At 38.3% G+C, this 27,282-nt stretch overlaps 2 protein-coding genes across 3 annotated transcripts in view; both read right to left on the bottom strand.

The window, feature by feature from the left end:
• LOC135462186 (cGMP-dependent protein kinase 1-like) overlaps nucleotides 1-7,940 on the bottom strand; it is a 48,449-nt gene extending 40,509 nt beyond the window's left edge. The window contains 1 exon segment of the mRNA XM_064739581.1: nucleotides 6,859-7,940. Coding sequence (XP_064595651.1) covers nucleotides 6,859-7,358 — 500 coding nt within the window. The 5' untranslated portion in view covers nucleotides 7,359-7,940.
• Nucleotides 7,941-12,287: 4,347 nt separating this feature from the next.
• LOC135462187 (outer mitochondrial transmembrane helix translocase-like) lies at nucleotides 12,288-27,179 on the bottom strand. Of its 2 annotated transcripts, none has more exons than XM_064739582.1 (10): nucleotides 26,935-27,179; nucleotides 25,366-25,407; nucleotides 24,917-25,094; nucleotides 23,697-23,765; nucleotides 23,202-23,290; nucleotides 22,989-23,031; nucleotides 18,534-18,730; nucleotides 18,071-18,121; nucleotides 14,954-15,102; nucleotides 12,288-13,724 (listed from the first exon to the last, which is right to left on the bottom strand). In XM_064739582.1, the coding sequence occupies exons 1-10, from the start codon at nucleotides 27,076-27,078 to the stop codon at nucleotides 13,613-13,615; spliced, it is 1,074 nt and encodes a 357-aa protein (XP_064595652.1). In that variant the 5' UTR covers nucleotides 27,079-27,179; the 3' UTR covers nucleotides 12,288-13,612. The 2 variants fall into 2 exon arrangements, with proteins under 2 accessions (XP_064595652.1, XP_064595653.1); XM_064739583.1 differs by lacking the exon at nucleotides 26,935-27,179 and adding an exon at nucleotides 26,816-26,913.
• Between the last annotated feature and the right edge of the window lie 103 nt (nucleotides 27,180-27,282).

Genomic DNA, 27,282 nt, shown 5'->3' with positions numbered 1-27,282 from the left:
TACTACAGCTGTAAATGTTCGTGCGTCTCATTTGACTAAAGCTATACCTTGTTACAACATTATTGTCATTTTTTGGCTGTACAAAGACGGGATAAATAAGTGTGTGGTCCCCAAGTTTCCTCAGTCAGCCTCAATTTGAAAATATGGAGTACTGACCAGTGGCATTAAATACTATGCAGTATAAAAATTATCTCATCTGAAATCATCTGTGACATCATTTGTTCTTTTTCCCAAACTCTTTATGACCAACAGATATTGTTTTGCGATTAATAAATTTGATCATCAGGCACGACCAATATATATTTGGCTTTATTATTTATATGAAGATGATATGTCAGGTTTTCCTTCACTGATAACAGTGACATTTCACTCAGTTAGATATCACTTTTGTTCTTACATTTTAATATTTCACACCCAGACGTTATGGCGTCAGAAAGGAAAAAACTGTTTATGACGTTCCAATCAGAGCCCAACAGAATGAAGTGAACTTCATCATTCTTGTGCCACACATCAAAACACGACGTCATACCAGACGTCATGTACGACTCACTTTGCATGTCTCTGAAGGCCTGCAGCTAAACGTCTCAATCTGCAAACGTTCACAGACACAAAACCCTCTTGTTCAAAATGTAAATAATAGACAGAACATTGCACTGCAAAAGTTGAATACCATCAATATTGCTCTCATGAAAGGTGGAAATGATGATAGTATTCAACCTTCATGTGCAATATTCTCTGTTTTCCTTTACTGTCAGTTCACATATATTTGCGACTGCAAACACAAATTCACTGACGTCGGGAAATGCAACCTCTGAACTTGTTGCTAACGAAAGACGAACCTAGTTAAATATATTAGTTCAGAATACACTCTTGCCTTTTAGGTACAGTCGTGTAATTTCATAACTGTATAGGTGGTTTCAGGTGCATGTTCATCAAAGGGAAACATTAATAAGGATTACTTGTAACTTCACCCTTTGTGTTCCTTATCAAGATTTCACCAGATTCCTTCTTCCAATACAACTATAAAGGTGCATGTCATGGTGTAAATTACCACTGATGTTTCTGTGGTTCTCCCTTTGTGTCCAAACATTCACTGATCGGGTAAGTTTGAGAGCTGTGTGATTTTTCTAAACCTTAATGCATACAAAACCCGGCTTACCCTAATCCTTTTTGCCCTACGAATTCTCAAGTTTACAATTCTCACGTTTTAACAATGGTCAAAAATTGCATTCTCAGCAGGTTTGCCCAAAAGCCTTATTATTTTGAGTATTTATTTGTGTTCAACAAAACCTATTGTACATCATTCGAAGATATTAAGCTCCAAATGCTCATATATAACAGCATGGTTAAACAGCCAAACGATAGCTGTTGGTATTAGTAAAGCTTTATTGTTAGCCTTGCTATGATTGTCGGTAGGTAAACAGGAAGTGCCTTGTCATTAACACGGTTTCCTTCCGCCTCCCCTGTAAACTTCGACACAAATCTTAATCCGACTTCACCGTCTACTGACACATTCAATTAACATATAATCACAGGTATCAACCTGTCACAACTGTACCGAGCAGATGTGAACAAGAAATATCTTATAGACGACTCATGACTAATGTGGTCTTAAGTAACAATTTGCAAGTGACAGAAATCCTTGTAGGTAATATCTCCACTCCTGAATCCTTACGGGGGATGTCCCCATTCCTGAACTGTTATGGGTGATATCTCCACTCCTGAATCCTTACGGGGGATATCCCCATTCCTGAACTGTTATGGGTGATATCTCCACTCCTGAATCCTTACGGGGGATATCCCCATTCCTGAACTGTTATGGGTGATATCTCCACTCCTGAATCCTTATGGGTGATATCCCCATTCCCGAATCCTTGTGGGTGATGTCCGCACTACCGAATCCTTGTGGGTGATGTCCCCACTACCGAATCCTTGTGGGTGATGTCCCCACTACCGAATCCTTATGGGTGATGCCCCCACTACCGAATCCTTGTGGGTGATGTCCGCACTACCGAATCCTTGTGGGTGATGTCCCCACTACCGAATCCTTATGGGCGATGTTCCCACTACCGAATCCTTATGGGTGATGTTCCCACTACTCAAAGTGAGCATCTAACGCTACCCCACTAGATATGCTAATTCCCAGTGCAACAATTCAATGCACATGAAAATTTCTTTAAGCCAAATGCCAAGTTTGGTATAATCAAAACTTGTTATACTGACCCTGCATAATATTTCAACATTACGCCTGAAGGAATTTGAAACTATACACCCAATTTAGTTTATAACAAACCAAGAACCGAAGCCAAGCTGCTTGTAGTATTGAAAGAACATTAAATCAATGAGGATGGTCAAAGATTTATATGGGGATTCTTGAGTTCTCAACGAATTAGTAAACACGCGTGTGACAGGGAATGACTACAGAATTATTAAAACCAAGAGTTCGCCCAGCTCGGGTATCCTTACCACAGCTCTGACTTATAGCACTAACGGAGAAAGGTGTCATTTTGGTGACATTAATCCGATTATGTTTCAAAGCCACACGAATGGTATATGGAATTTAGTCCACTGAGCCTGAAATAGTGAACGAGCCTAAGTCACTGAAGCATGGACACAATTATTCTGTCTGAAGGACTGCCTGACTCTGCATTCAGTACTCTGATGGGGGTTGTAAACTGACACGAAAAGGTCTTAGATGAAAGGTGAAATCTGAACAGGGTTAAACTGCTCTTGCATTGAAGATTATCACAGAAAGTGAGTCAGATTTGATTTAATATGGTATAATTATATAAGCCCATTGGCATGTGACACGTATTTCCAGAGCAGGTAACATCGGTGTAATACCAGTCTGTGTTGAGAAATGGGATACAATAAAGGTGAATGAGTGGTTAAAGTCTTGATGAGATTTATGAGGCCCTCAATTTAAAAGCCACGCAGGTATCGTAGCACGCTATCGAAGCAGATCACCATCAAATAATGGACACGACGTCGAGCTTACTGCCATCCAAATCATGCCATCAAGTTCGACAACCAGAGAGTTTAAGTCAAAGGTCAAATTTTCACCAGGACACAGCACGTTTCTTTATAGCAGATACCAAAGAGTAACTATTAAGTACTACTCGTTATTTAAGCACTGTGGGGATTTTGATAAACAGAACATTCATCACTGCTGAATATACATATATCCACGTATGTCGATGAGTAAATATTTATTTTCCATCATTACACAAATTAAATTGGATATCAAATAGATAACCTCATAAACATGTACTGTAAATGTGATCCACTGACCTGGTGCAAATATAACTATAGATGCAGTTTAAATGATAGCCTATATATTGAGAGGTGACCCATCGTTTCTCACTAAGTCAGTATATACTGTGTGATATACACCGACAGTCAGGGCATGGCCACCTTTAGTCACACTCGCCTTAATCCAACGTGTTTATTTGCCAACACCATGTATATTTAGCTGCGGACGGACGTAAATATAACCGATTCTGTTCTAGGAGATATGAGCTTGGGGATACCGGGCCATCTTTCAGTACACATATCGTACAGATAATTTGATATGTGCGTCAGCTTGTTTGAACCTTCCAGCTTCCTTACGCAAAACGTAATAACCAACACTCTTGCAAACAAATCAGTTCTACGTCTGTTTTACATAAATATAGGTTTTCGCACACAAGAAAAAATTCTTACCCACATGTTGGTTAAATGCACTGAAATCTATGTATACGCTTGTACATGCAGAAAACGATATTCTATTAAAGCCTATAAAACAAGCCACATAGCCCACGAAAAACAGCATGATACAAGAGCACTCACTTGATCTGCTGTAGCATAACAGGTATTCAAATTGCTCCTTGTCTCAGAATTTGTTTCAGATAAGTACATAACGTGGATGCATGGTAAATAAGAGTGCTATTATAAATCAAAACTCTGAATGTACTACATAGATGATGTACAACTTTGGCACGGACCTCTAACAGTTCCCCTTTTGTTAGAGTCATATTTGAGCCATGTATATGCTGCAAAGTACAGGGAACAGCTACCTTACTCTCCCAGAACTTTTGATGACCAACATTTTTTTTTCATTTTTTTTATACAGATTCTATATTAGGATTAGTGATTTTCTAACTCGGCTTAAGTGGAGGAGATGTTGATATGCGGCTCCACAACAGAAAGCATATCTGTGACACTGTAAGGTTTCCCAGATACGGGACTGCCATGTTGCCTGGCTGGTTAGCTCTGTGTGCCCTAGCCCTGTGCTACAATATGGCCCGGCTTGAGTGGTTTACACAAACAGCTCATCCATGTATAACACTGCCAGTCAACCCGAAAAATTAACAATACCTATTCAAATTTATACGACTTCTCAACCAAAACCGTGACAAAAACAGTTCTTCTGGGGTCTAAGCGAATTTTACTTTATCTTTGTAGGACTAGCATACCTGTGTCCATCGCCCTATTTTAATTATACCAATGAATTACTACCCATAAAGAGGCTAGCAAAGTCCACTGTGCACTTTGTGGTAGTTTCGCTTTTCCAGAAACCACGCACGATAAATATAAATAGCAAAAATTCTTTCCTTATAATGATTTTGATTAAATCTTATCTGACAAAATATACAGTTAAAACGTTCCATGTGAAAGCAAAGAGGTATGACAACTTTCATGTGGCTGTAGTCCCATTTGAATGAAATTAAGCATTTCCTCGAGTCGTTGTATTCCTTAGAGTTCACGGGGTGCAGGTAAATTTTCCTGACAAAACTGTTACAAAACTGAGATAGTTACCTATATCATTCAATGCTTGCTGTTTGTGTTCTAAAAACCTTCTCCTTGTACAGCAGACAAAAAGTTATATTTGTTTACTTAGATTAAGGGTATATAAAGACGGATCTTTCAGCTTTGACTGAACAGATCGGAACCACTCCAACGAAGTATAATTTATGACTAGGATAAATATGTTACCGTGAGCTCACTGCCCGACTCTACTTAAAAGAACTTATCTATATGTACTTCGGGTTCCACTGACCCCGACCAAAGCTAAATGCGATACATACTATAGGTTAGTGTATCCAAACACCAGATTTCTAGTTAGACAAACAAGCAGACTTTATACTATGCTATGCTTCAAGTTGGAAGGTGATTCGAGGTTTGTCCAAGGAATTTGGTAGCGTTTTACCAGGGAATGAAAAAACACAAAAACGTAAGTTATACGCTAGCAAAGCGTTTCCAGGATAAGAGGTCGTGTGGGTTTGCGCCCTAAGGATGTTCCTAAACAGGTGCCCCTGTGCACAGGTTGATAGGCCCGGCTGTGTTATATTACCAGTGTAAACATCCCAATCACACACAACTACACTCCATCAACTCGTTAACCACTAGATCTGTTGGGAAACTTCCCATCTGATTCACAGAAAGCATGCTGGGCTGAAAAATGCTCTTATAACTTCACAAGAAGGCTTTAAATAACGAGTGCTGCTGTCTTTCACCTTGCAGTTAGAGAACGCTCAATGCATAAAGCAGACACTGTACACCATATGATCAAATCGCATACATCGTACACATCGGCCTTACTTACATAATCCGTACTGCACCAGAACTAACTATTCCTGCAGGTACATGTACTTAATACAGATTAAGGCATCTATACCAAAAGCCATTTAGTCAGAAAATTTTTAAATTGCCAAACTGTGATCTGACCAAAACTGAAGATATAGTAAATGAAATAAATGCGGAATACAATATGCGTTAGTATGTCCTATAAGAACACAAAACGTTTTACAAACAATTAAGAAGTTAAACACCAATCAGAGAAATAAATTCGAGGAAGGTAAAATACGGGTATATAAGGAACAGCCAAACGCGCTTGAGATCAAGTTGGCATAACCGCACCCCACATAGCACAACTGTTAGATGTGATATATTCCATGCCATGTGCCAGTTGTCTTGTCAATGCCACGCAGTGCATCCGGATGCAAATGCTGGAGAAAAACAAGTCGTAGTCCAAGGTAAACAGAACACAGCTCCAGGCCCTGGTGAATAAGATGTTTAACACTGTAAGAAATTCTCATAGACACCGGAAGTCAAATCTTATTCGTTCCCCGTTACGCCAAGAGGAAAACCTTCAGCTTCAGTCAGTTAATACCAGTTCTGTAGCTAAACGGTCCCCGTTGTACGAGGGTTATTAAGAAAATCTACTTACTGGGTATACAGCGATCTGCAGCCATGGCGGTGTGAAGAAATTTGTTAATGGGGTTAAGTGATAACAGATTGCTTCACACACACACACCTAAAGGTTGCTAGTGAACATGCGTGCGACGTAAGCAGAGACTTTCACCGTTTGCTTACATGTAAACATTTAGAAAACGGAAAAACAAAGTACACTGCCACGCACTAGACATAAAATTAAACATTCAGTTGGGATCTGTATTATATGTAGACATCCTGCAGTAGCCTCTCGAGGATTCGCATTTCTAGGGTAACCTGGGTCATACTCGGCAATGAGATTTTTGTCATCACATCGCCATCTACACGGGTAACACCTAAATAAGGAAGCACGTTTAGAAGTGTAGACAGACAGAACTACATGTGGAAATATCGATATCAGTGTCTTGACTTATCAGAGAGGGTATGTTGTTAGGCGAGGGTCCTAAGTAGATGAAGATGCATTACAGAGATAGGAATCCAAAACCTCATCAATGGTTAAAATAGTGTGCTCCCCTCGCGACCATGTTATAAAGTAGGGTGTACATCGTTATCGTATATTTAATCAACATAATAGCGCCCACATTAAATACAATAAAAATAAATCGAAAATGAAAAAGAAACAAAACAGCTTTTGGTATCACTGACCTTGGTGATTTGGAATATTTTCTGAAAACTTGCTTGGACAATTCCTGGTATGACAGATGTGACTGGGGTTCGGCTGATATACCCTGAGCCCTCTGCTTCCGCCGTCCTCCCGAGAAAGGGGTGCCTGTCTGGGGCAGGATCGACTGATACTTGTGTAACTGACTTTTCAGCTGTTCAATTTTAGCGTCCTTTTCATCCAAAAGTCTTTGCATTTCCCAAATCCTGTCATCCTTCTGCCGAAGCAGTTTCTGCAGTTCCTGTAAACTGGCCATGCTGGGGGACGAAGACGTGCGGGCCAAAGCTGTTCCTCGAGATCCACTCAATATGTTACTGTTGGTGTTAGACGCAACTTTGCCGCCTGCTTGAGGTGTTGATGAGATGTGTGATGTCGCCTCCCTGTTCGTGCCATTGCGGGCAGCCCTCCTGTGTTCTGAGATCTCTGTCTCTGTGTTACAGTTCAGGTCTTTCCAGCTTCTGGTCACAGAACGCAGGGTCGACATGGAGATAGTTTACACGGGTATATCTCCCAGGCAATGCTGTACACAGCCGACTGCCAGCACCAGCAGCGGCAACACCAAATATTAGCAATCCTCTTGTATCCAATACGCTGGCTAATAGCCTTACCGAAACTCCAGCCAAGGAATTTTCTTCTATTACCACTTTTCACGGACTGGCTGTAAATTATAGCGACGCGTGGAGTTCTAAATTACCACGGATACTTGCTTAACACTAGGTAAGCAGTGTGAATGCTCAAGCGGCTGAAAACGTTAGAAGTCAGAGTAAACTTTGGAAACAGTGCTACGTTCTCCGATTAACTGTTCATGGATGGGTAATAGACATCAGCCAGCGCTGGCAGACTCGGGGTGGGAAGTCCTTTTCTGTCAGGCGCACTCACTGGAAAGGTCGAGGCGACTGTCTTAGGACTGACTTTACGGTTGACTTTCGCGTTAGCCACAGGCACAAAACAAGGACATCAATGTATCATCTGCGACAGCGGCCCGTCAGTTGTCCAGTCATTGTAGTGGATAATAATAAAAGTTAAAGAAGGCTCGTCTGACCGGTGATATAGCCAAAACTAGCGGCCGGAGGCGTGTCCACTCAGCAGAGGGTGCAAGTCAGTGTGAACAAGACGAGCCGCTAGTGTTTATCATATATACGCCTGATATAGAGCTGATATGGCATGACACGACTGTCCAGGAGTCCGTGCAGAACTGGGACAGTCGCAACGTGTACACATAACACGGGTGGTAACGACCAGCTGACACCATACAACATGTACTAACTTACAACCCACGAACATATACAAGACGCAAACAACCTGTAAAACAGTCCAGCGTCTGTACAATGATTGTTAGAACATTCTTGTCATGGAATTTAGCACATATTCGTGTAAATATAATTAAATCATAACCATTTAATGTGTATGTCTCTCTGACCATTGTATATACTTCATAGTGGGACAAATGCACAACTCACGCTTTTCACTCGGCGGCCTTAGCTTATGTGAATTCCATAAATAAGTTGCAGAAATTAACAATCTGTACATGCCTCTGTATATATTTTTTGAAATCCTGGGTGTTGTACCCCATGTCACGTAATAATGATATGTGTACCCATGTGGACTGGATATAGGTTTCACTGTGGAACCGTAATCAATATATTATAGCACTATGACGAAATATTTAAAGTTAAGCAGCAAAGGTGAACTGCCAAGCACTACCAAATCAATGTTGCACTTAATATACATAGTATCGGTATAGCCTGTAGTTACACTACAAACGGCAGATTACGCCATGTCTCTTCTCAGTTTCTCGTTGGATGTTATTAGTTTATTTTTTTCTCTGTTCTCAACTGCTCTGATTAATAATGGACGTGATTCACTTCCTTGCTGTATACAGCTGGCAAACAGGATTTCACAAATTAATCTTTCTGTATATAATATATTCATGGAAAATGGTCACAAAGGTATGCGTGAAGCGTGTGTCAAGTTAGTTATTATGGATCACTAGGCCAACGTACATGTATTTATTCTTCAAAGAAATATGGATTTCTGTTAAGGTATCTCGGTGTCAACCGAGATATCTGTGTTGTGAAATCACCCATGCGTATTTATAGACGTTGGCGTATCTTAGACGCAGCTATGATATGACGCAGAAAAGGCCATTCAGCGAAAAATTTACGGGCCAGTGAAAAAGTTAGCGAGGCGTCTGATCGTAGTGAGGTGCGTGGTCAAACACAGCTGAGACGGGAGACAGATAAGCACTCTGTTACAAACTATACATGCGTTCTGGGGGAGACTAAACAACTAAACTGGATCAGATCACCATCAATAGTTGAAGACTCACATTATACGAATACATATATGGGCCTATACACAAATATAATATACATCACTGATAATAAGTCTTCGTTACCGAATGCTTACTACGCTTTCAATCGTTAGAGTACACAACGCGCGACTTCAACCCCAGTCTTGGACAGGGAATTAATGAATTCCACCGCGCTCTAACTTTTCGTACACTCGCCTTCCACCAATGTGGTGTGCATTTTTGGGTTTTAAACGTGACTAGAAGCTCGTCAGTAAAAATACAAAGTCTACTTAGAAGAGCTGGTATAAAAAGCACTTGTCTTTCAGTCGTTAGGTTATGGATACGTATGGGTTCCATCCCATTCTTCCACGGAGAATGGAGACGGCATGCCATGCAATATGACGTGCTTGGGAAAGTTCGCCTGTAATTTGCTAAAGGTCGGTGGTTTTCTCCGGGAACAAATGAAAGGTCATGTTTTTCGTTGATGGTGATGGTCTCAAGTTTTAAGAGCCGCTCAGTGGTGGTGGGTTTTTATTTCAGTATATAGGCATGTGAGGTATACTTTGTGCTGAATTCTGGCCTTTTATCGTCTATTTTCGTACGGTATCTAAGAAAGCTGATAAATTTTAACACATGTTATTTGAAGTGCAAAGTTACAACGATACTTTGAGATTTTTAAATGGTGGGTAAATCTATTTACATAGATCCGTCCTAATTTCTTACTTTATATACTTTCTTAGTTATTTCGGTGGTTTGTGTTGAAAACTGTTTTGGAAATCAGTCTTGCAGTCACTGACCCGGAACATCCATTATCGTTAAAGACTGGCATGCTGTCTGTTTCGACGCCTAGATTTTTTTTAATGTATGAAGAGATGTGGTTCCTCATATGCATGCAGTCAAATGAGACCTTCAGTTAGTGGCTCTGTTATGACACCTTATTCATGCCACTTTTAGGACAATGTAAAAAAAAAGTTTTATAAAAAACATGTGATGATTAAATTGGTCGGTTATGTACAGAAAATCATTTAACACCATTGGAGGAGACAGTTTTCAGAATGGCGGTCGCTAAATGTTTAGTGTACTTTATGCGGATATGCTAATGCTGGGACACTTTGAAACCTTAGTTTCTATATACTTGAACATACGTCCAAAAATTTAAACGACGAAGGTAATGAAATGACTTACATCCATTATCCACAACCGATTAAATTGTATCACCGTCTTTACACTGCACGAAATTTGCCATTGTACCTTTACAATCAACCCCCACCCCACCTCGGACGATTGCCGCCAAGACCCACACACTACACTTGGTTTAATTACTCTGCGCCCTGATGAATATTCATGTCGGGCGACAGAATAACAAGAAATGTTACCCCTAAAACCACTGAAACTGTGTGTAAATATACGTTTAATAACAAAGTCACCGACCCGTAACCACTGATATAAAACACAAATAATCTTGAAACCTTTACCGAAGACGCTTAACATATTTCATGTTTTTCAACCCTCGAAGAAAGCTCATTCGCGCGGGCTGACAAACCGCGAATAAGTTTCGGTCTCTCTTTCTCTCCTGTAAAGATCTGTAAAGAGTATGGACTGCTTGAGCAGTCGATTCCCCAAAATAATGAATGCTTCGGAGATATTGAGATTTAGAAATAAATAGCTTTACACACCTGTAAATATGTTGTCTGACATCTGTCCGTCTATTCTTATTTCTATTTTTACGTGCAAGGGCTTGACACTCCTCAGAGTTAAAATTTTAGAACGAGGTGCCGCACGCATATATACTGTGTGATATTTTACAGTGTCGGAACATAGGCCTACAACCTAAACAAAACGTAAGTATCAAGCGGCATCTAATATGGTTATGATGATCCCCACGTGATCTTTAACTCGTCCAGCCTCGTCTTCCCTATCAATCACGTTTCACTTATATACAAAGGCGAACGGTTATATGGGTGGAGGAAATTGGAGAGCCAGGTGTACCCGTCAATCTTTGGCTATTTACTGATGTCCTATTGCGAGTTTTAGGCAAGCATCTCATCCGCTCGACTAAAGTTAGCCCTCTGCATGGATATTATTAAGTATGTACATAGGATACGCTTTATGTGTATGTATGTGGTAAAAAACATTCAAATTCCCTGTGCTCCAGGGAAGTGAACTCTAAACTGAATATAAATTTAGCCGATAATCTTTAATTAAATTTAGAGCCGATCTTCAAAGAATTTGCTCAACATGTATAAGGTTACAAAATATACTCATTTCATAGGTTTTGCTATACCCACCCAGGAAGTGTACTATGGTATGTGCTATTGTGCAGACTGCCCAACAAGGAAGTGTACTCTGAGATACGACCTTGTGCAGAGAGCTCAACCAGGAAGTGTACTCTGGCTTATGCCCTTGTGCAGAGAGCCCAACCAGGAAGTGTGCTCTGGTATACGACCTTATGCAGAGAGCCCAACCAGTAAGTGTACTCTGGCTTATGTCCTTGTGCAGAGAGCCCAACCAGGAAGTGTGCTCTGGCATACGACCTTATACAGAGAGCCCAACAAGGAAGTGTACTCTGGCTTATGCCCTTGTGCAAACTGTCCAAACCAGGAAGTGTGCTCTGGCTTATTCCTTTGTGCAAACTGTCCAAACCAGAAAGTGTGCTCTGGCTTATGCACTTGTGCAAACTCTCCAAACCAGGAAGTGTGCTTTGGCATACGACCTTATGCATAGAGCTCAACCAGGAAGCATACTTTGGCATATGCCCTTGTGCTGAGCCCAACTAGGAAGTGTAGTCTGTCTTGTGCCCTTGTGCAGAGAGCCCAACCAGGAAGTGTACTCTGGATTATGCCCTTGTGCAGAAGAGCCCAACCAGGAAGTGCTCTATGAGTTATGCCTTTGTGCAGACTGCCCAACCAGGAAGTGTACTGTTTACTGTCCTCTTATGCAAAGATTGTTAGTCCAGTTTTGGATATTCTAACCCTTTTGGCCATTGCAGTGTACATTCAGTGTGCAGAGCTGAGTAGTTCAACTATCAACTATCATCAGTCTAATGGGTCTCTAGACTGGATTGTCATCCATCAACCAAAAGTTAAGCCAACAGATTTTCAAAACAGATCGCTTGGTTACCGTATTATTATAAGAGTATATACAAGTATATAAGAAATACTATGCACAAATATTCAAACGTAGGCTTACTATTTGTCACACTTTTGTGTATGTCGTTAGTTTATTAAATTCTGCTGTACAAGCTAAAAGAAAAGACTTTTTTCTACAAGTAAGTGTAAACGTCCATAAGTTTGGTTACAAAATGTATAGAGGACAATAATATTCACACACGTTTTTACACATTGTTACACTAAAATCACATCATCATACTGTATGAACAGGATGTCATCCAAAATATGAAAATTTCATTGTTATCTCAGCGTACCCATTCACAGAACTTTATATCTCTAAATGTATGTTTAATTCTTCAACAGACTGTATCAAAAGCTAGCACCTCAAATGCAAAATTTCCACATTCAAGAGGAATGCAAATATATATAGAGTGTCTGCCTACTTAACTGCTACAGTTCATAATACAAACACTTTATCCAGGCTTGAACATGAATGTTGATAAAATCCAACAGGTTCATCCCAGGGAGATATTGACAAACATATATACACAGAGGGCGAGCTCAAGACAATGTTTGGCCAATAATGGTGATAAACACATAACAGGCTGTAAGCATAGGCGTAGTCAATTGTTTAAATCTACCATAACAAATGACTACACGGATGTCTTCAAATCAATAGGTGTTTCATTAGGAAGGCCATCATTAAAAAAAAAAAAGATCCTACAACCAAAAATGTACATTGGGCTTTATGTGGAATTTCTTTACTATTATAACAACGTTAATTTCTTTAAAAGTCTTATCTTTTTCATTAGCCAGATTGAAAAAAAAAAAACTTTTGCTACTGCCCTATTTTTTTCTGGCAGGGGGCAGTTACTTCCAAGAACCAATTTTTTATTGATGACCTAGCACCTCTAAAACACAGCCATGCATTACATAAGCCCAATTCAATGACTGAAGATGAATAACTATTCTTGAATATATAATAACTGTGACAAAACTTTCCTAGGATTTATTATTTCAATGCTGATGTAAACCATAATGACTAATATACTTAGCAGTAAAGCAGAACATCAATCAAAAGATTGACAAAATGCAACACTGATCCCATAGTTAACATGATCAAGAACGACTGTATCTATAAAAAAATGTCTACATTTTACACACATCATTTTGTTGTTTTTCATTCACACTTTCTGTACACAGTAATAACTTACACACACAATTCAGAAATATCTCTTACACAATGCCCAGAAAACAAAAACCAAAATCATATTCTTGAATTGTACAGCCCTTTAGCTGACTACAAACATGTATATTCTATAATTCTCATGAAACTCAGTCTGCTTCTATAGGCATTGGGGCTCTGATTGCCGATAACTTTGTTTGTCTCATCTTCCCGACAGCTAAAGTCAAGTCACTCATCGTAATCTGGCGATCTTCAGCTTGTCTGTCAATACAAAAACAATGATGAAGAGTTATTCAAATTCCAAAGCCATCGTGTTTTCTTATAATAAGAATTCTTTTCCTAAATTATGACTACTTAGCAAGATATAAATGCAGGTACCTCTTAATCAAGTTTTGGTAACACAAATGTTTTTGTTGTCAATCTAGCAAAATATCTGCCTCATTTAACATCACATAGAGAAAACTTTCACCTTAAGTGATATGAAGTGTACAGAATCTGCAACAAGATCTATTTCTTTAAAGAAACTTCAGTCTTATACATTCTCTAAACGGTCTAATACATAGCAAACTATTTAAATGGCTATATGTGTATCTTTCACTTGTTCAAACATGTCACTTAATTTTTTAATAGAAAAACTAATTGTTGGTATCAAAAGTATTATTTTAAGGCCTTAATGTGCTTCTGGTGGTGCATTTTTACATATCGAACTTTCAGTGAAATACAGAAATTATGCCCTACTTAAGAATATTTCACACATGTCGACAGCCAGCATTACAACTGGAGGAAGCAGAACAGATCCCAGGGAAAACCCACCACCATTTGCAAGTTGCTGGTAGACTTTCCCACTTGAGAATAGAGAGGCCACCATGAGATGATCTTTAACTCGCAGTGACTACACTGATGAGGGGCTGCTTGGTCATTGTGCTGCGCTAGCATGCTAACAAGCACGTTATTAAAACCTTACTATGTTCAATAGTGATCCCATCTTTGTTTATCCAACTATATATTTATTTTCCACATCTCATTATTTTGCTGGTTTTTCTAAATGATATCCCACTACAATTTTGATATGCGCCAGACTTGATTGCTTGATGGTCTACAGCTGGATATTTCACTTTTAACATGACAGCTATGTGTGAAGGAAACAAGAATGCCTGGATGAAATAAAAGTGCTTAGAGTAAACAACTGCCCTTTAGCAAGAAACTAATGAACTCTCTCAGGTCTGATCCACAGATTTTCATCCGCACATGGATGTGATATTAGTGATACATGTCATTCATTTCAGACCTAAGTTGCCACAAAAAACCATTGCCGCCCAAGCCCCAATAATAGAGCAGGTGCTTTCTTGGGGCATGATTTAACCTATGCAACAGATAAAAAAAATGTTTTTGTTTTCAACTGCTTCATATGCACGTTATTGAAAACCTATATGTATGTTTTTGACACACTACATGTATTCATGGCCTACTGCTTATCCTTAAAAACCTACCTGTGTGATTGATCTACGGAATTCTCACGAGACACCAGGTATTCTCGTATCCTGTTAATTGCTGCAATTCTGCAAGTTTCACGTAAATCACTTCCAGAGAATTCCTCTGTAGCTTCTGCAAGCTGACTGAAGTTCACATCATCTCCAATCTACAACAGCCAAAATCATACAATCAGAACTCAAATCCTTTGCTCTATAATAACCAATGTTTAATAAACAAGAGTATGTACATGGAGGACATGAAAATAACTGGTCTCCAGCTGGCAGAGTAAAGAACTGCTTTCAGCAGCAAACATCGATTGATTAAGGGAGACCCATAATACCTTATTTTTACTGTAACTGTTCCTGTACATGATACTTATAATGTACAAAGTTTGTACACTACATTTCAAAAAAATAAAATGTTAACCAGTTCAACTTAAAAAGTCCATTAAAGTTGGATTGTCTGTCTGTCTTGCCAACCATGGGACGCTGGTCTGGTGACATGCAGTGAAACTTTGCCTGGGATTATGTACTCACAAGCCATGTAATACACTGGCCGATATAAATCTACAACTACCAACTGTGCATTTTTCTGAAGGCCATGTCATGAACTTTATTTATCCCTACTTGTGCACCTCTTACATGGAATTCTAAAAATCATGTAACTAAAATAGTTTTCATCACTGGGCCTTTGGAGAGCGATTAGTGAACACAGCCACCGGGTGAAACAATGACCACTTTTTGCTCATATTTTGGCCACTGAATTTGACATGATCATAGTCAAGCCTGGTTTGTTTGACACAAATTCTACATCCTTGGGGTGATGTCAGTACCAGTGAGAGAATTGGTATGTATTTACAATCCACACAAGCTTAAAGGATTAGTGTCCAGATTTATCATTAACTCATAATTAGCTACCCCTCTATATATTGTTAAATTGAGTATAAAAATCATCAAAAAATGGTACTTTAATCACAGTAACAAGGCACTTAAAATCACTAGATAATGAGGCTGGTTTAATGCATTTTTTCCACAAACACTCTGTAGCCTCTGCCGTATTACATCATACAAGTCCAATCATAACAAGCTGTCAGAGCTTAGTTCAATGTTAAAAAAAACCTACAAAAGGGACAACAAGCATATCAAATTTCTTCCGAAATGGTTTGCTGCTCTGCATACTGTTGTAAGAACAGACCGTTGAAAAACCCTGGAGTTATTTCCCGCAAGTTTCTACATAATTTGACTCTCAGGCAGAAACAGATTTACAGAAAAAGTTAGAAGGATTTTGTCTCCAAAGAGCCTCTGCTCTTGCCATTTTTCATCGGAAAGTTATGAGAAGAATACAGCTAGTTGGACTTAAAAGATTTGGCTATTATGGCCACAGTGGACTAAAACCTCAAAGCTTAACTGAACTTAAAACTGATAGAGAGCAAATCTGTGTACACTAACGCCGATGTCCACGTTTACATTGTACACGACTTTACAGGCATACATGTAGGCTATTCCAAAATGGCGACAATAACATGCAGTTGTCTCCTCACACAGGTATGAATTAAGAATACCTCAGGGAACAGAATGATATTTAATGTGAAGCAGACAGAAAAAAAGAATAGTAAATAAATATTACATTCTAAGATAAACATATGAAATGTACAGTATAACCTATAGCTTACCAGTCCATATTGCCAGTGCGGTTGGAAATGTTTTGACAAAGATAAAACTCATTGTCTGAAAACTATGAATCTGAAGTCTGGCCGGAGGTGCCAGTGTCATAAATCGGAACTTAAACAATGTCCATTATGGGATCAAATTGATACAGCAGTATATTTGCTTCTGTGTAGTCAGAATCCATGTTGAAAAATGACACCGTTTTGATAAAAATTCCCAGGTCATTTTGGCCATCTATGATCACCTGCTGAACCATACTGCTGGAGATCAGCTGGGGCAGTAAACCTATTGTTTGTGTGGATTTGAAGTCATTATTACGTTTTTCAGAAGCTCTCCTGCTAATACACAGATAATAATTTAAACAGATTATAATTTTTATAATTAGGACCACTAACTAAATCTGGACACTAATCCTTTAAAAGAAAAGACAACAAATAACATAACCTGAGTGTTTTTCAGGTAGAGGGGTGAAAAAATATCTAAATGATCACTGACACAGCTCTATAAATTAACTTCTCATAAGGGATAATTTTGATCTGTCATGTTACAGCAGCAAACAACGTTCTTGGTTATAGAAATAACTCACACACCTGACTGGATAAAAATGATAACAATTTTGACTGCCTCTAAGGGCATGAATTTGCTTACTATGACCTATTATATCTCTGTTTGCAACATCAAAAGAGAAAAAGTTATGCTTTCTAAACTTCCTGTGGGATACTTTAAGGAAACATGTATGTATTCGGTCTAATGTTAGTCTTTTCTTTTAAGAGTTGTACCAGTTCCAGCCTCAAGGAAGCAATACTGACAGTGACACAACAGACCAGTCTCCTTGTGAGTGGTGGTAACAAGGGCAGTCATTTGCTCAACACTTGTAAAACTACCCATCAAGTTTCAGTTTTATGTTAACAAACAATGTGACTATAAATAAGGCTTGAAACATTGATTGGTCACTTTTAGAAAAGCAAACTTGTCCCCATTTGGATCTGTCATAGGGTCCACAGTGAGAAGAAGGACATAGTGGTTGAGGAGACCACACAGGTCTGAAAGCTGGCAGGCGATAGTTGTACTTTTGTCATCCTTGTGGCCGCTATTAGCCCAGCATATTAGTACAACTTAGTGTTTTGAACATACTAGTAAGAATTTCTGCACTGCGGGAGTGAAAGACTGGACTTTCTTTTTGTTTTGTTTGGCTTTATTGTGGGATATATGGATATTATTAGCTACATGGTTACTCAGTGACAGGACAGGGTAATCCACATATTGACGTCGCGCCCAATATGAAGGTTGCTGACATTATATATTTCCGTATCCTGTCAATGAGTAACTATCCAGCGCAATTCAGCACATGTAAGACCGATGTAAAGGTGAATCGCTTCAGCGATATGACCATTGTTTTCACAATTGAACACAGGGAGATAGGGACAACATTCATAAATGAACAGGTCAAATCACTATAACACATACCTTTTCTTTCTGCATGATAATCTTTAGAATTTTTTCCCTCTGAGCTTTTCCCTGTGAAATACACAATCAATAGTAAAATTTACAGTAAATAGTAAAATACACTTTAAAACATACAGAACAAAGATAAAGAGTATAGAACAAAGATAAACAACACAATATGCAATAAAGAGTACAGTACAAAATAAAAGGACAGAGCAAAATTAACAGTAAACAGTGTACAATTAACAGTACAGTGCACAATAAACAATTTTACAAAGAATAACCAGTACAATACACACTAGATTTAAATGGACAACAAACAAGACAACATGGAACAGTACCACGTAAAGTACACACAAACAAAAATATGCAACATTTATGAAACTTGGAACATGTACTGCATGTATTAGACCTCAACTTTCATGATTTATTCATTCAAATTAAATACCTTCACAAAGATTGCAAATAATAAACTATGACTTACTGGCAGACCAACATGGAACATACAGGGCATCCGTCTTAAGATGGCAGCATCCACATCTTTAGGTCTGTTGGTAGCTCCCATGATCATGACATGACACTTGGGATCAGTGATCAGTCCGTCCCAAAAACTCATAAACTGTGTCTTGATCATCGCAGTTGCTTCATGGTCATTAGATGACCGTGACCTCAAGAAGGAGTCTGTAATCAGCACAATAATGATGAGCTGTGTGGCAAACTTTCACAGCCATCAAATACTGATCACCAATATGGTATGACAACACAGCACACCACTATGGCCAGCAATATGGTAACACATAACAGCAATCCAATACTGATGAGCAATATAGTAAGCAATCATAGCTGCAGATCAGCGGTATGGTAAAGTAACACAGCAAGCAGTTACAGATCAGCCGTATGATCACGTACAGTAAATGACCTAAAGTTTCGCCCTGGGACACGGAAAGTGTATCCCAGGATTCATTGCATTGGTTGTGGTCGTTACTGACTGGACACCGCAGGAGAGCATCAGTGGTGCTCAGGGGATTATACAGACAGCTCAAAAATGTAATAAACAAGCTCACACTTCACTAAGCAGTCATTCCATGCTCCTACCACCAACAGTTCATGCTTTCCTCAGTTTTAATCATAACTTAAGTACATGCAACTTACAACAGGTTGATTGTTTTCTTGTTATTACAGGTATTTAGTGCTTGTTTATTTTGTGATAAATGGGAATCTGGGAGAAAATTCTGTGGAGATAATGCCTGACTACCTAGTACCTTAACGCATGTGGAGTGTCATGTCAAATATACGTTTTTAAACTGCAGGGCTCTCTGTATACAAAACTGTAGCACACTGCAAATCAATGCTTGCAAACTAGGCTTACTAGCAGATGAGATAAAGATGTCAAATTGTGATCAAAGTGACACCTACACACATGCGATTGCACCTCTCCAGCTAAACATTTCTTGTTCATTCTGATGTATATTGACAGTCTGTCAACTTCAGCCCATATTACTTAATACTGAATCAAGTCCCCTCAGATGAAATTTTAGTCATACAGACTGGTTTTATCTACATGTAGACACAAGCCACTTACAATCACAGGAAATTGTCACGTGTCTACCTATCGATCACGAGATTTTTGCTGGCAAAAGACGAAACAATAATCTTATCTGTTGCTGGCGACACGTAAATCATGGCTGGGCAAAACTGAATACAGGAAATCATAAAACATTTTGTTTATAAAGCCAGTGAAAGTATTGTGCGAACTCCTACTTTGAGTTGTCTCAAACAAATCCTGTCTCCCCATGTGCCCGACCTGCACGCAGTGTGAGTAAAAGTCAATCGTGCTAGTTCTCGGAAACCTTGCGTGGAGTATGTTTTCTGTGTTTAATGGAGGTTACCCATATCAAAACATGTCAAAAGGAACTCTTCTGCAATAGGAGGACAGTTCCAACTGCAAAGAAACAAAATGTGCCTGTAGGCTGACACACTAAATTGATATTAAATGGACATGGGAAGCTGATGACAGATATTTCTCAGTCAAATTAGTTTTTAGCTAAAATACATTTGCATATACATATTCGTTGCATAATGAAGGCTCTCAGCAGACAACCGTTCACCAGACAGTGGTGTGAGGTGACTTCCACGTAGGCATAATCTGAAAAATTGGTTCATGTGCAGTGTACATTGTGGATGTACATTTCTTGTTTGGCGTGGTCATGCTTTCAGACAATCTTTGGAATTTAAAGGTTTGTAGTAGACATCACCCTTCCTACTACCTTTGATTTCATTCATGGGTATATTTAGAGATGTAACTCTCTTCTGTAATCTTGCCGCCAACTCAGATCGTGCGAAAGTAAATGACAGTAACTCACGTGCGAAACTTTATGTCATTTGCCGCAACACAGCAATCGTAGCTACAGATCAGCCGTAAGCTAAAGCAACACAGCAATCCTATCATAGTTACAAATCAGCCAGTGTCTAGGTCAGCAGTACTGTTAAGTAACACAGCAATCAAATATTAATCATTGATATAATAAGTGATAAATTACTGATGAGTTCGGGTGAACTATAAAAATAGTACAGTGGCTATTGATCAACTACATATATATTGATGACTGAAGGGGGAATCACCAATCTATTACTGACAAACTACATTGAAAGTTTACACAGCAATCAGCCACAGGCCAGTTTTGCAGTGTTATTTAACAACCATTCTAGAAGCATTGCTTTTGCAATATGTGTTCCTTACCAAACTGAACAGTCAGAGTAGTAGTTATACAGAATGGATGATTGCAACAATGGCAGTATTTAAACCACACAGTGGCCAAAGCTATGAGAAACTACACCACTGTATCCCTTGCTGTAGTTGTACTTGTAGTCTATAAGATTTATTCTATTGGTAATTTGAGATATACAGGACAATATTTATACCTGACATTAATGAACTGTTTAGAAAATTCACACTTGAAATGTTGAAAAATGTCAAAAAAGTAATTCACAAAAATAAGAATAGACAAATATAAACCATGGTCAAATAAGCTCATAAAACAAATAAAAAGATCCAGCTAAAAACTTGCCAGAGCAGCAATGGTTCAAACATAATTCATATAAGTTCATATATAATATCAATTCTTATGCATAGGCATTAACATTATTTTGGTTGAGATAAAAACTAAGACATGTATTTATTTATTTGACTGGTGTTTTACGTCTTACTCGAGAATATTTCACTTATATGACGCCGGCCAGCATTATGCTGGGAGGAATCCTGGCAGAATCCTGGCAAAGTGACCGCAGTGGTGGGAGGCTCCTGGTCATTGTGCCGTACTTGTGTGCTAAACCCCTCAGCCATGGAGGTCCCCATAATACATGTATTCAACAGCGGTTCACTGCTTGTTATAACTTCCGAAAAAGTATGCAAAACTGTCACGATCAAAATGTGCCATAATCAGGTAAAAAAAAAATGTATCAGAACAAAACTGATCTTCAACTTTAACACATTCAACCTACATAACATGAAACCTGATCTGTAACTAGTTATGGTGAAGCCACATGAAAATTTTCAATTCAATAAGACAAAGAGGTGGGGAAAAAAAGGTTCAGAAAACTGAAGTCCAAGACAAGACAAAAATAACCAGAATTTTTTCACAGAGGAATGAAAAAGCCCACAATATGGAACTTCATCTGAAACTTTGATGAAATTTAAAGAGGCAATGTACCAAGTAAAAAAGCCAAAATTGTCCAAGAATGTTTAGTGACATCTATGCAGCCAATAATTTAACCTGAGAGATTTTAATACTGTAATTGCCTTTTTATTCACCGGCATAAACTTTTGCTGATTTGGTACGAAGACACATTCACAGGAACCAACTTTCGCGGATCTTAACCCAATTTTAGACAACTGATAAACGAAAATCAAACGTCAATACAGAAACGTCAAGTAATGAAACAACTCAAGCATTCAAGTAATGTTATAATTTAAACTTGTTTGTACCTGCAAGATGTGACAAAAATTCTACACCCCTACACAATACAGTAACTTGATCAGACAAAGGAAGTTAATCCTCCTGAGCTTTTAGTCTTTTGAAGACTGTTAATCTTCATACGACGAAGCCTTTACTTGCTGTGTGAGCAAATATTCGTGTCACTTACTCCGGGAGACAACGACGGATTAAACGTGATATAAATGCTTTGAATGACCTGTGACAGATTTGAGTAAATTTCTCAGAAATCATTATTATGAAAAAGGAAGTTTGAAGTGCGGAAACCCCCGAGCAACGTATCGGGCGCGTCGGAAAGGTGATCTGACTGGAAGGCAAGTATAGTTGATAAAAAAACACCCTCTCTCATCATACGTACATCGTATCACGTACACACCTTTGGTACAAATTATCGATTTGTATGTCTCTAACCGCAGCAATAAATCAACAACGTTGCAATGTGGTGACACTTAGACGAAGCTTAAAAGAAAGCAAAATTAACTGACGATCAATTAAGCTGGATTTGTGAAAGGGTATAGTTGATAAAAAAAACACCCTCTCTCATCGTACGTACATCGTATCACGTACACACCTTTGGTACAAATTATCGATTTGTATGTCTCTAACCGCGGCAAATCAACAACGTTGCAATGTGGTGACACTTAGACGAAGCTTAAAAGAAAGCAAAATTAACTGACGATCAATTAAGCTGGATTTGTGAAAGCCGTAATACATTCTTATTAGGTATTTCTATTTAATGTGTTTGAAAAAGTATTAGAACTGTAGTGCTTTTTAACAAATTTATAACTGTAATGCATGATACATTAATAAATTACTTATATGGGTTTTATATTCGATGGCACTTACTTTCACGGAAATGTGTTTGCCACGAAATCTGTGAATGTTAGTACCATGCGAATAAAAAGGCATTTATAGTATTAACTTTTAACTTGTAAAATGGAACTTACCAATTTCATCTATGAAAATAATAGTTGGCTGCAGTTTCATGGCCTTTAAAAAGAAGAGGAGATATATCAAACAACAAATATAAAGGACATTTCTGTGCAGCATTCTTGTATATTGCTTGCATATTACAAACCTAAAACTGCCTAATACCAAAAAGTTATTAGCCTCAACATAGCTTTATCTTGAACTTAGTTTTATTTAATCCAGATACTTACCAAAGAAAAAACAGCTTCTGCCCTCTTCTGGGATTCCCCATACCACTTATCTACTAGAGAAGATACCTGAAGATTGATGAACTTTGCACCTGGTATACAAAAAGAAATTAATTTAAGTCCAACATGTGTGAAGTGACAGTATTTTTCACCAGAATGTATGCTAAAAATACTTGTGCTTATTTGCATGTAATATGCTGAACTATTTAAATTATCTTTCATCCTTGAATTGATCACTGGATAATGAGTAAATACTGTGCTCATTCAGTCTAATCAACCAATGTGTGTTGTCTTGTGAATGTTGTAAAAAATGGCTGAAAGGCAACAGCTTTTTTTTACATTGCTACAGTAGGCCTATTTATTTCATTGCAGTTTAATGCTGCATTCAAAAACATTTAATTTGTTCAATGGTGATCAGGTTTATGAGTTGCAAAAAATGTGAAAATTTAAATGCCAACCCCACAACATGACCAGTACAGTTGCCTCCCTTGAACTCACCAGTAGCCTTTGCTGTGGCTTTAGCCAGCATTGTTTTCCCACATCCAGGAGGGCCGTACAGAAGCACACCTGTAAATCATAAATGATTAATGGGAATCTTATACATATTTTCAAAACATGTGTCACGTCTGTCTATGGGAGGGCATGAATGTCATTTGAATCAACAGTTATAGTAATAATAATATCTTTATTTATCAAAGGTAGCTCAGCTAATTTAAAATGAAACTGTTTCCCCCCCCTCCACCAAGGCCTTCACAGAGAAAACAATATACACAAACGAGTCCAATAAAAAAAATACATCAACATATATAAAGCAAGATAAAGCATTGTGTAGTTTAAAAAGTATGTACATGCATATATACAAAAAGCAACAACACAACCAATAGTGCTGTTTCCACAATTGTGCCAATCAGCAAGAACAGTAAAGTAGTTTGAGACAGCCCATTACCAACCCCTTCCTGCCCCCCTGCTGGCTGGAACCGCTTATATAGATAATGAATTATGTACACAGAACAAACCAAGAAAGTTTTGGAAATAACGTTCAAGTTTCGTCTATAACTGCATTTTGTAATGTGTCTGTTTGACAGAAATGAACCTAGCAAAAAAAAAAACAAAAAAACAAACAAACCCATGGTGTATAAACACATGCAGCAAGCCAAAATGAATTTATTCTATTTTCAGTTTGATTGACACAATCATGTCAAATCATAGATTTTACAGGGCTACATGTACTAATCACCTTTTTTCTCATGTGTTTTCATCTAAAATGACCTGATCTCTCATTTGCCAATTCTCAATAATCAAAATCTCAAATTAAATTGGCTTTTCCTTCCTTTCTGTTTAACAAGAGTCCATTAACATGAAAGAGCAAGAAATTTCAAAACAAAAAAAATTATTTTGTTATCACAGTAGGTTAAATGTTATAAGCAACTGAGACATCCAGGCCCACTCCATATTTCAATATTGAGAATAGAAGAATTCTATGTCTTTAACACAGGCAATTGAGACTGTGACCTAGCTTTATATAAATATCAAATGTATTTTAATTGCATATATATTTTTGTAAACTGAAAAAAAATGACACAAATGTTCTCCACTAATATTGATATAACACTAATTAGATGTCTGTTCAGCACAATACGGGTAACTAATTGGTTGTCCTTTAAAAATACAAGTACATTAAATCTACTGGAAGCAGCACTTAATTCATGTGTGGTCACCTTTTGGTGGTTGCAGGAGAACTGAGTCTGAGAAGAGTTGTCTTTCCCTGAATGGCAGGATCACACTTTCCTTGATCTCTTCAATGACACTGTCTAGTCCTCCAATATCATCCCATGTCATGTTGATTGTTAAAGTATCCACAATGTTAGCAGCAATGCACAACTCATAGTCTGATAACTGCCAACAAAAAACAAAATAAAACACATAAATGCTACAACAGATGGTCATTGTTGGCTCTGGAGACGATCCTAGGTTAAGTTTATTGCCACTGCCATAGTGACACATGTTAAAATCATATGTTACCAGCCTACGATCACTTTGTGCAAGAGGCCTTTGATTGATTCTCTGACTTGTGGTTAATAATTTAAAATAAATCATTTATTCAGCCAGAACAAAAAATTCTCCATTTATTTATGTCAAAAATGACCCTTCGTTATACAGTCATTACCTTGACATCTTCCACACCAACTTGTCGCAGCAATTCCTCTGCCTGTAAAGAAACATACAGAGATATGTGAGACTTTTTACTCTTTTTTAAACTTGAACAATGGGTGAGCATTGTAATCAAACTAAATAAATTGAAGTACTGGTAATTCTAGGCTGAGTTTTACGCTGGCAAGAAAGTAATTACAAATCAAGAGGCCCACTCAATTTCCATCTTTTGAGCTTGGAAGACAATCTTCCAGAAGATACCCCGCCTTGGGCATGCAAGGCTTGGTCACCCTTTTGGAAATAGACGAGCTCAAATAAGGAGGACAGGAGATACATTCTGAAATGGGGTCAGTCTTATGTAATAATTATATGAGCTCACATATATTAGGCTAGTCTGAGATTGGTCTGACGTTACGTTTGGCGAAAATTTTGTTCGGTATAAATCAATGCTGTACAAAAAGCCTCGACATAGCTGACAATGGCAAGTAAGTGCATAATCAGGTTTTTAAATGGAATGTGCTCTGATTTTGCCAAACCTAACGTTAGAGCAATCTCAGACTAAGATTAGGCCTATCCCATTTACATGGGTAAAGTTACACTAGTTTAAATGCAAAAAGTGGCTTTGAGCCAGTTTGACGTTGCCTGTGTGAACGCAAATCGAGGGCTTTTAATGTGGTTTTTAAAAGTTTCTGGGCTTCAGCCAATTTATATTTGCTGTGCGAATGGTAAGTGAAGCCACTTACACTGGCTACGCATTTAATTTTTTTCATGCCATTTTGCTATTACTCAACTGGCTTAAATCTAACTGTGTAAATGGAAAAAATGATGAACTGCCTTAAAACTGGTTTGACCACATGGTCGTTTGAACAGACACATTGTTACATCTGACTTCTGTTTAAACCAGTTAGATTTGATCTGGATTAAATTCTGGTGTGTGAACTTGGTATATGATTATCAGTCTGATAGAGACTATTTGGAGTGACCAACAACATTTGATTACATTTAGATCTAAGTAGCTGTAGAGCTGTACCTAGCCCTCACTGAAACTCAGCCATAGTCATCAAGGTTTGCCATGGGGAAGTTTTCTGAAATACAGTTCAATTAAACTAGGCTAAACATTTACGTCTATTTTAAACATTATGTTATTTACCGGTTGAGGCATGTAAACATCAGAAATTATTTAAAACAGACCACAATGTTTAATTTAATTAAATTATCTGAACTAATGTGTCCTGCTGGGAAGTTAGTACATATTAGCCTCTGTGGCTCAGTTGGTTAGCTCGCTAGCGCAGCGTAATGACCCAGGAGCTGTCATACAAGTGAAATACTCTTAAGTACGGCGTAAAACACCAATCAAATAAATAAATAAATAAATAAATAAATAAATGCTGGGGAGTTTTCTTTCACTTTCAATTCACTCGCAGTACAGTAGGTCAACATGTAATCTCAAGATCAGACCATCTTACCCTCTTCATCGTATTCCATTTGTAATACATAATTTTGGACAGAGAAAAGCATTACTCTGTGGTAGTTCCGCTAAATGAGACTTTTCCACCGTTATGGTACCTCAAGTCGATTACATCACCTTTTTACGAGCGGCTTTTTTCTCTCTGTGAGTTGGGTCCATGGCATTCACAAGCCATCGGACGCCAAAGTACGTGATCGCACAAGATGTGGCTAGTCCCAAGAGAGTTGACAAGAGTTTCACAGTTACTTCTTGTCTGGACATCTCGGTTCCAGTTTCCGCAACTTTTGATAACCGTAAATTTCCTACAGTCGACTGATTTGGAGAACTCCGATCACTGACAAGAGCGAAGACAGAGCTGATAATGTTCATTTTTATTAACGCATGCTTCTTCCGGTTGACTCGCACCTTTCCACAGTCAACTTGCAGCTGCTCGATTGTCTCCCCTCATTCGGACACTAGGCAAGC

This window comes from Liolophura sinensis, chromosome 1 (assembly GCF_032854445.1).
Source record: "Liolophura sinensis isolate JHLJ2023 chromosome 1, CUHK_Ljap_v2, whole genome shotgun sequence".
NCBI classification, from domain to species: Eukaryota; Metazoa; Mollusca; class Polyplacophora; order Chitonida; family Chitonidae; genus Liolophura; species Liolophura sinensis.
Note: the sequence above shows the minus strand (reverse complement) of the source record. Positions and strands in the feature narration are given on the sequence as shown.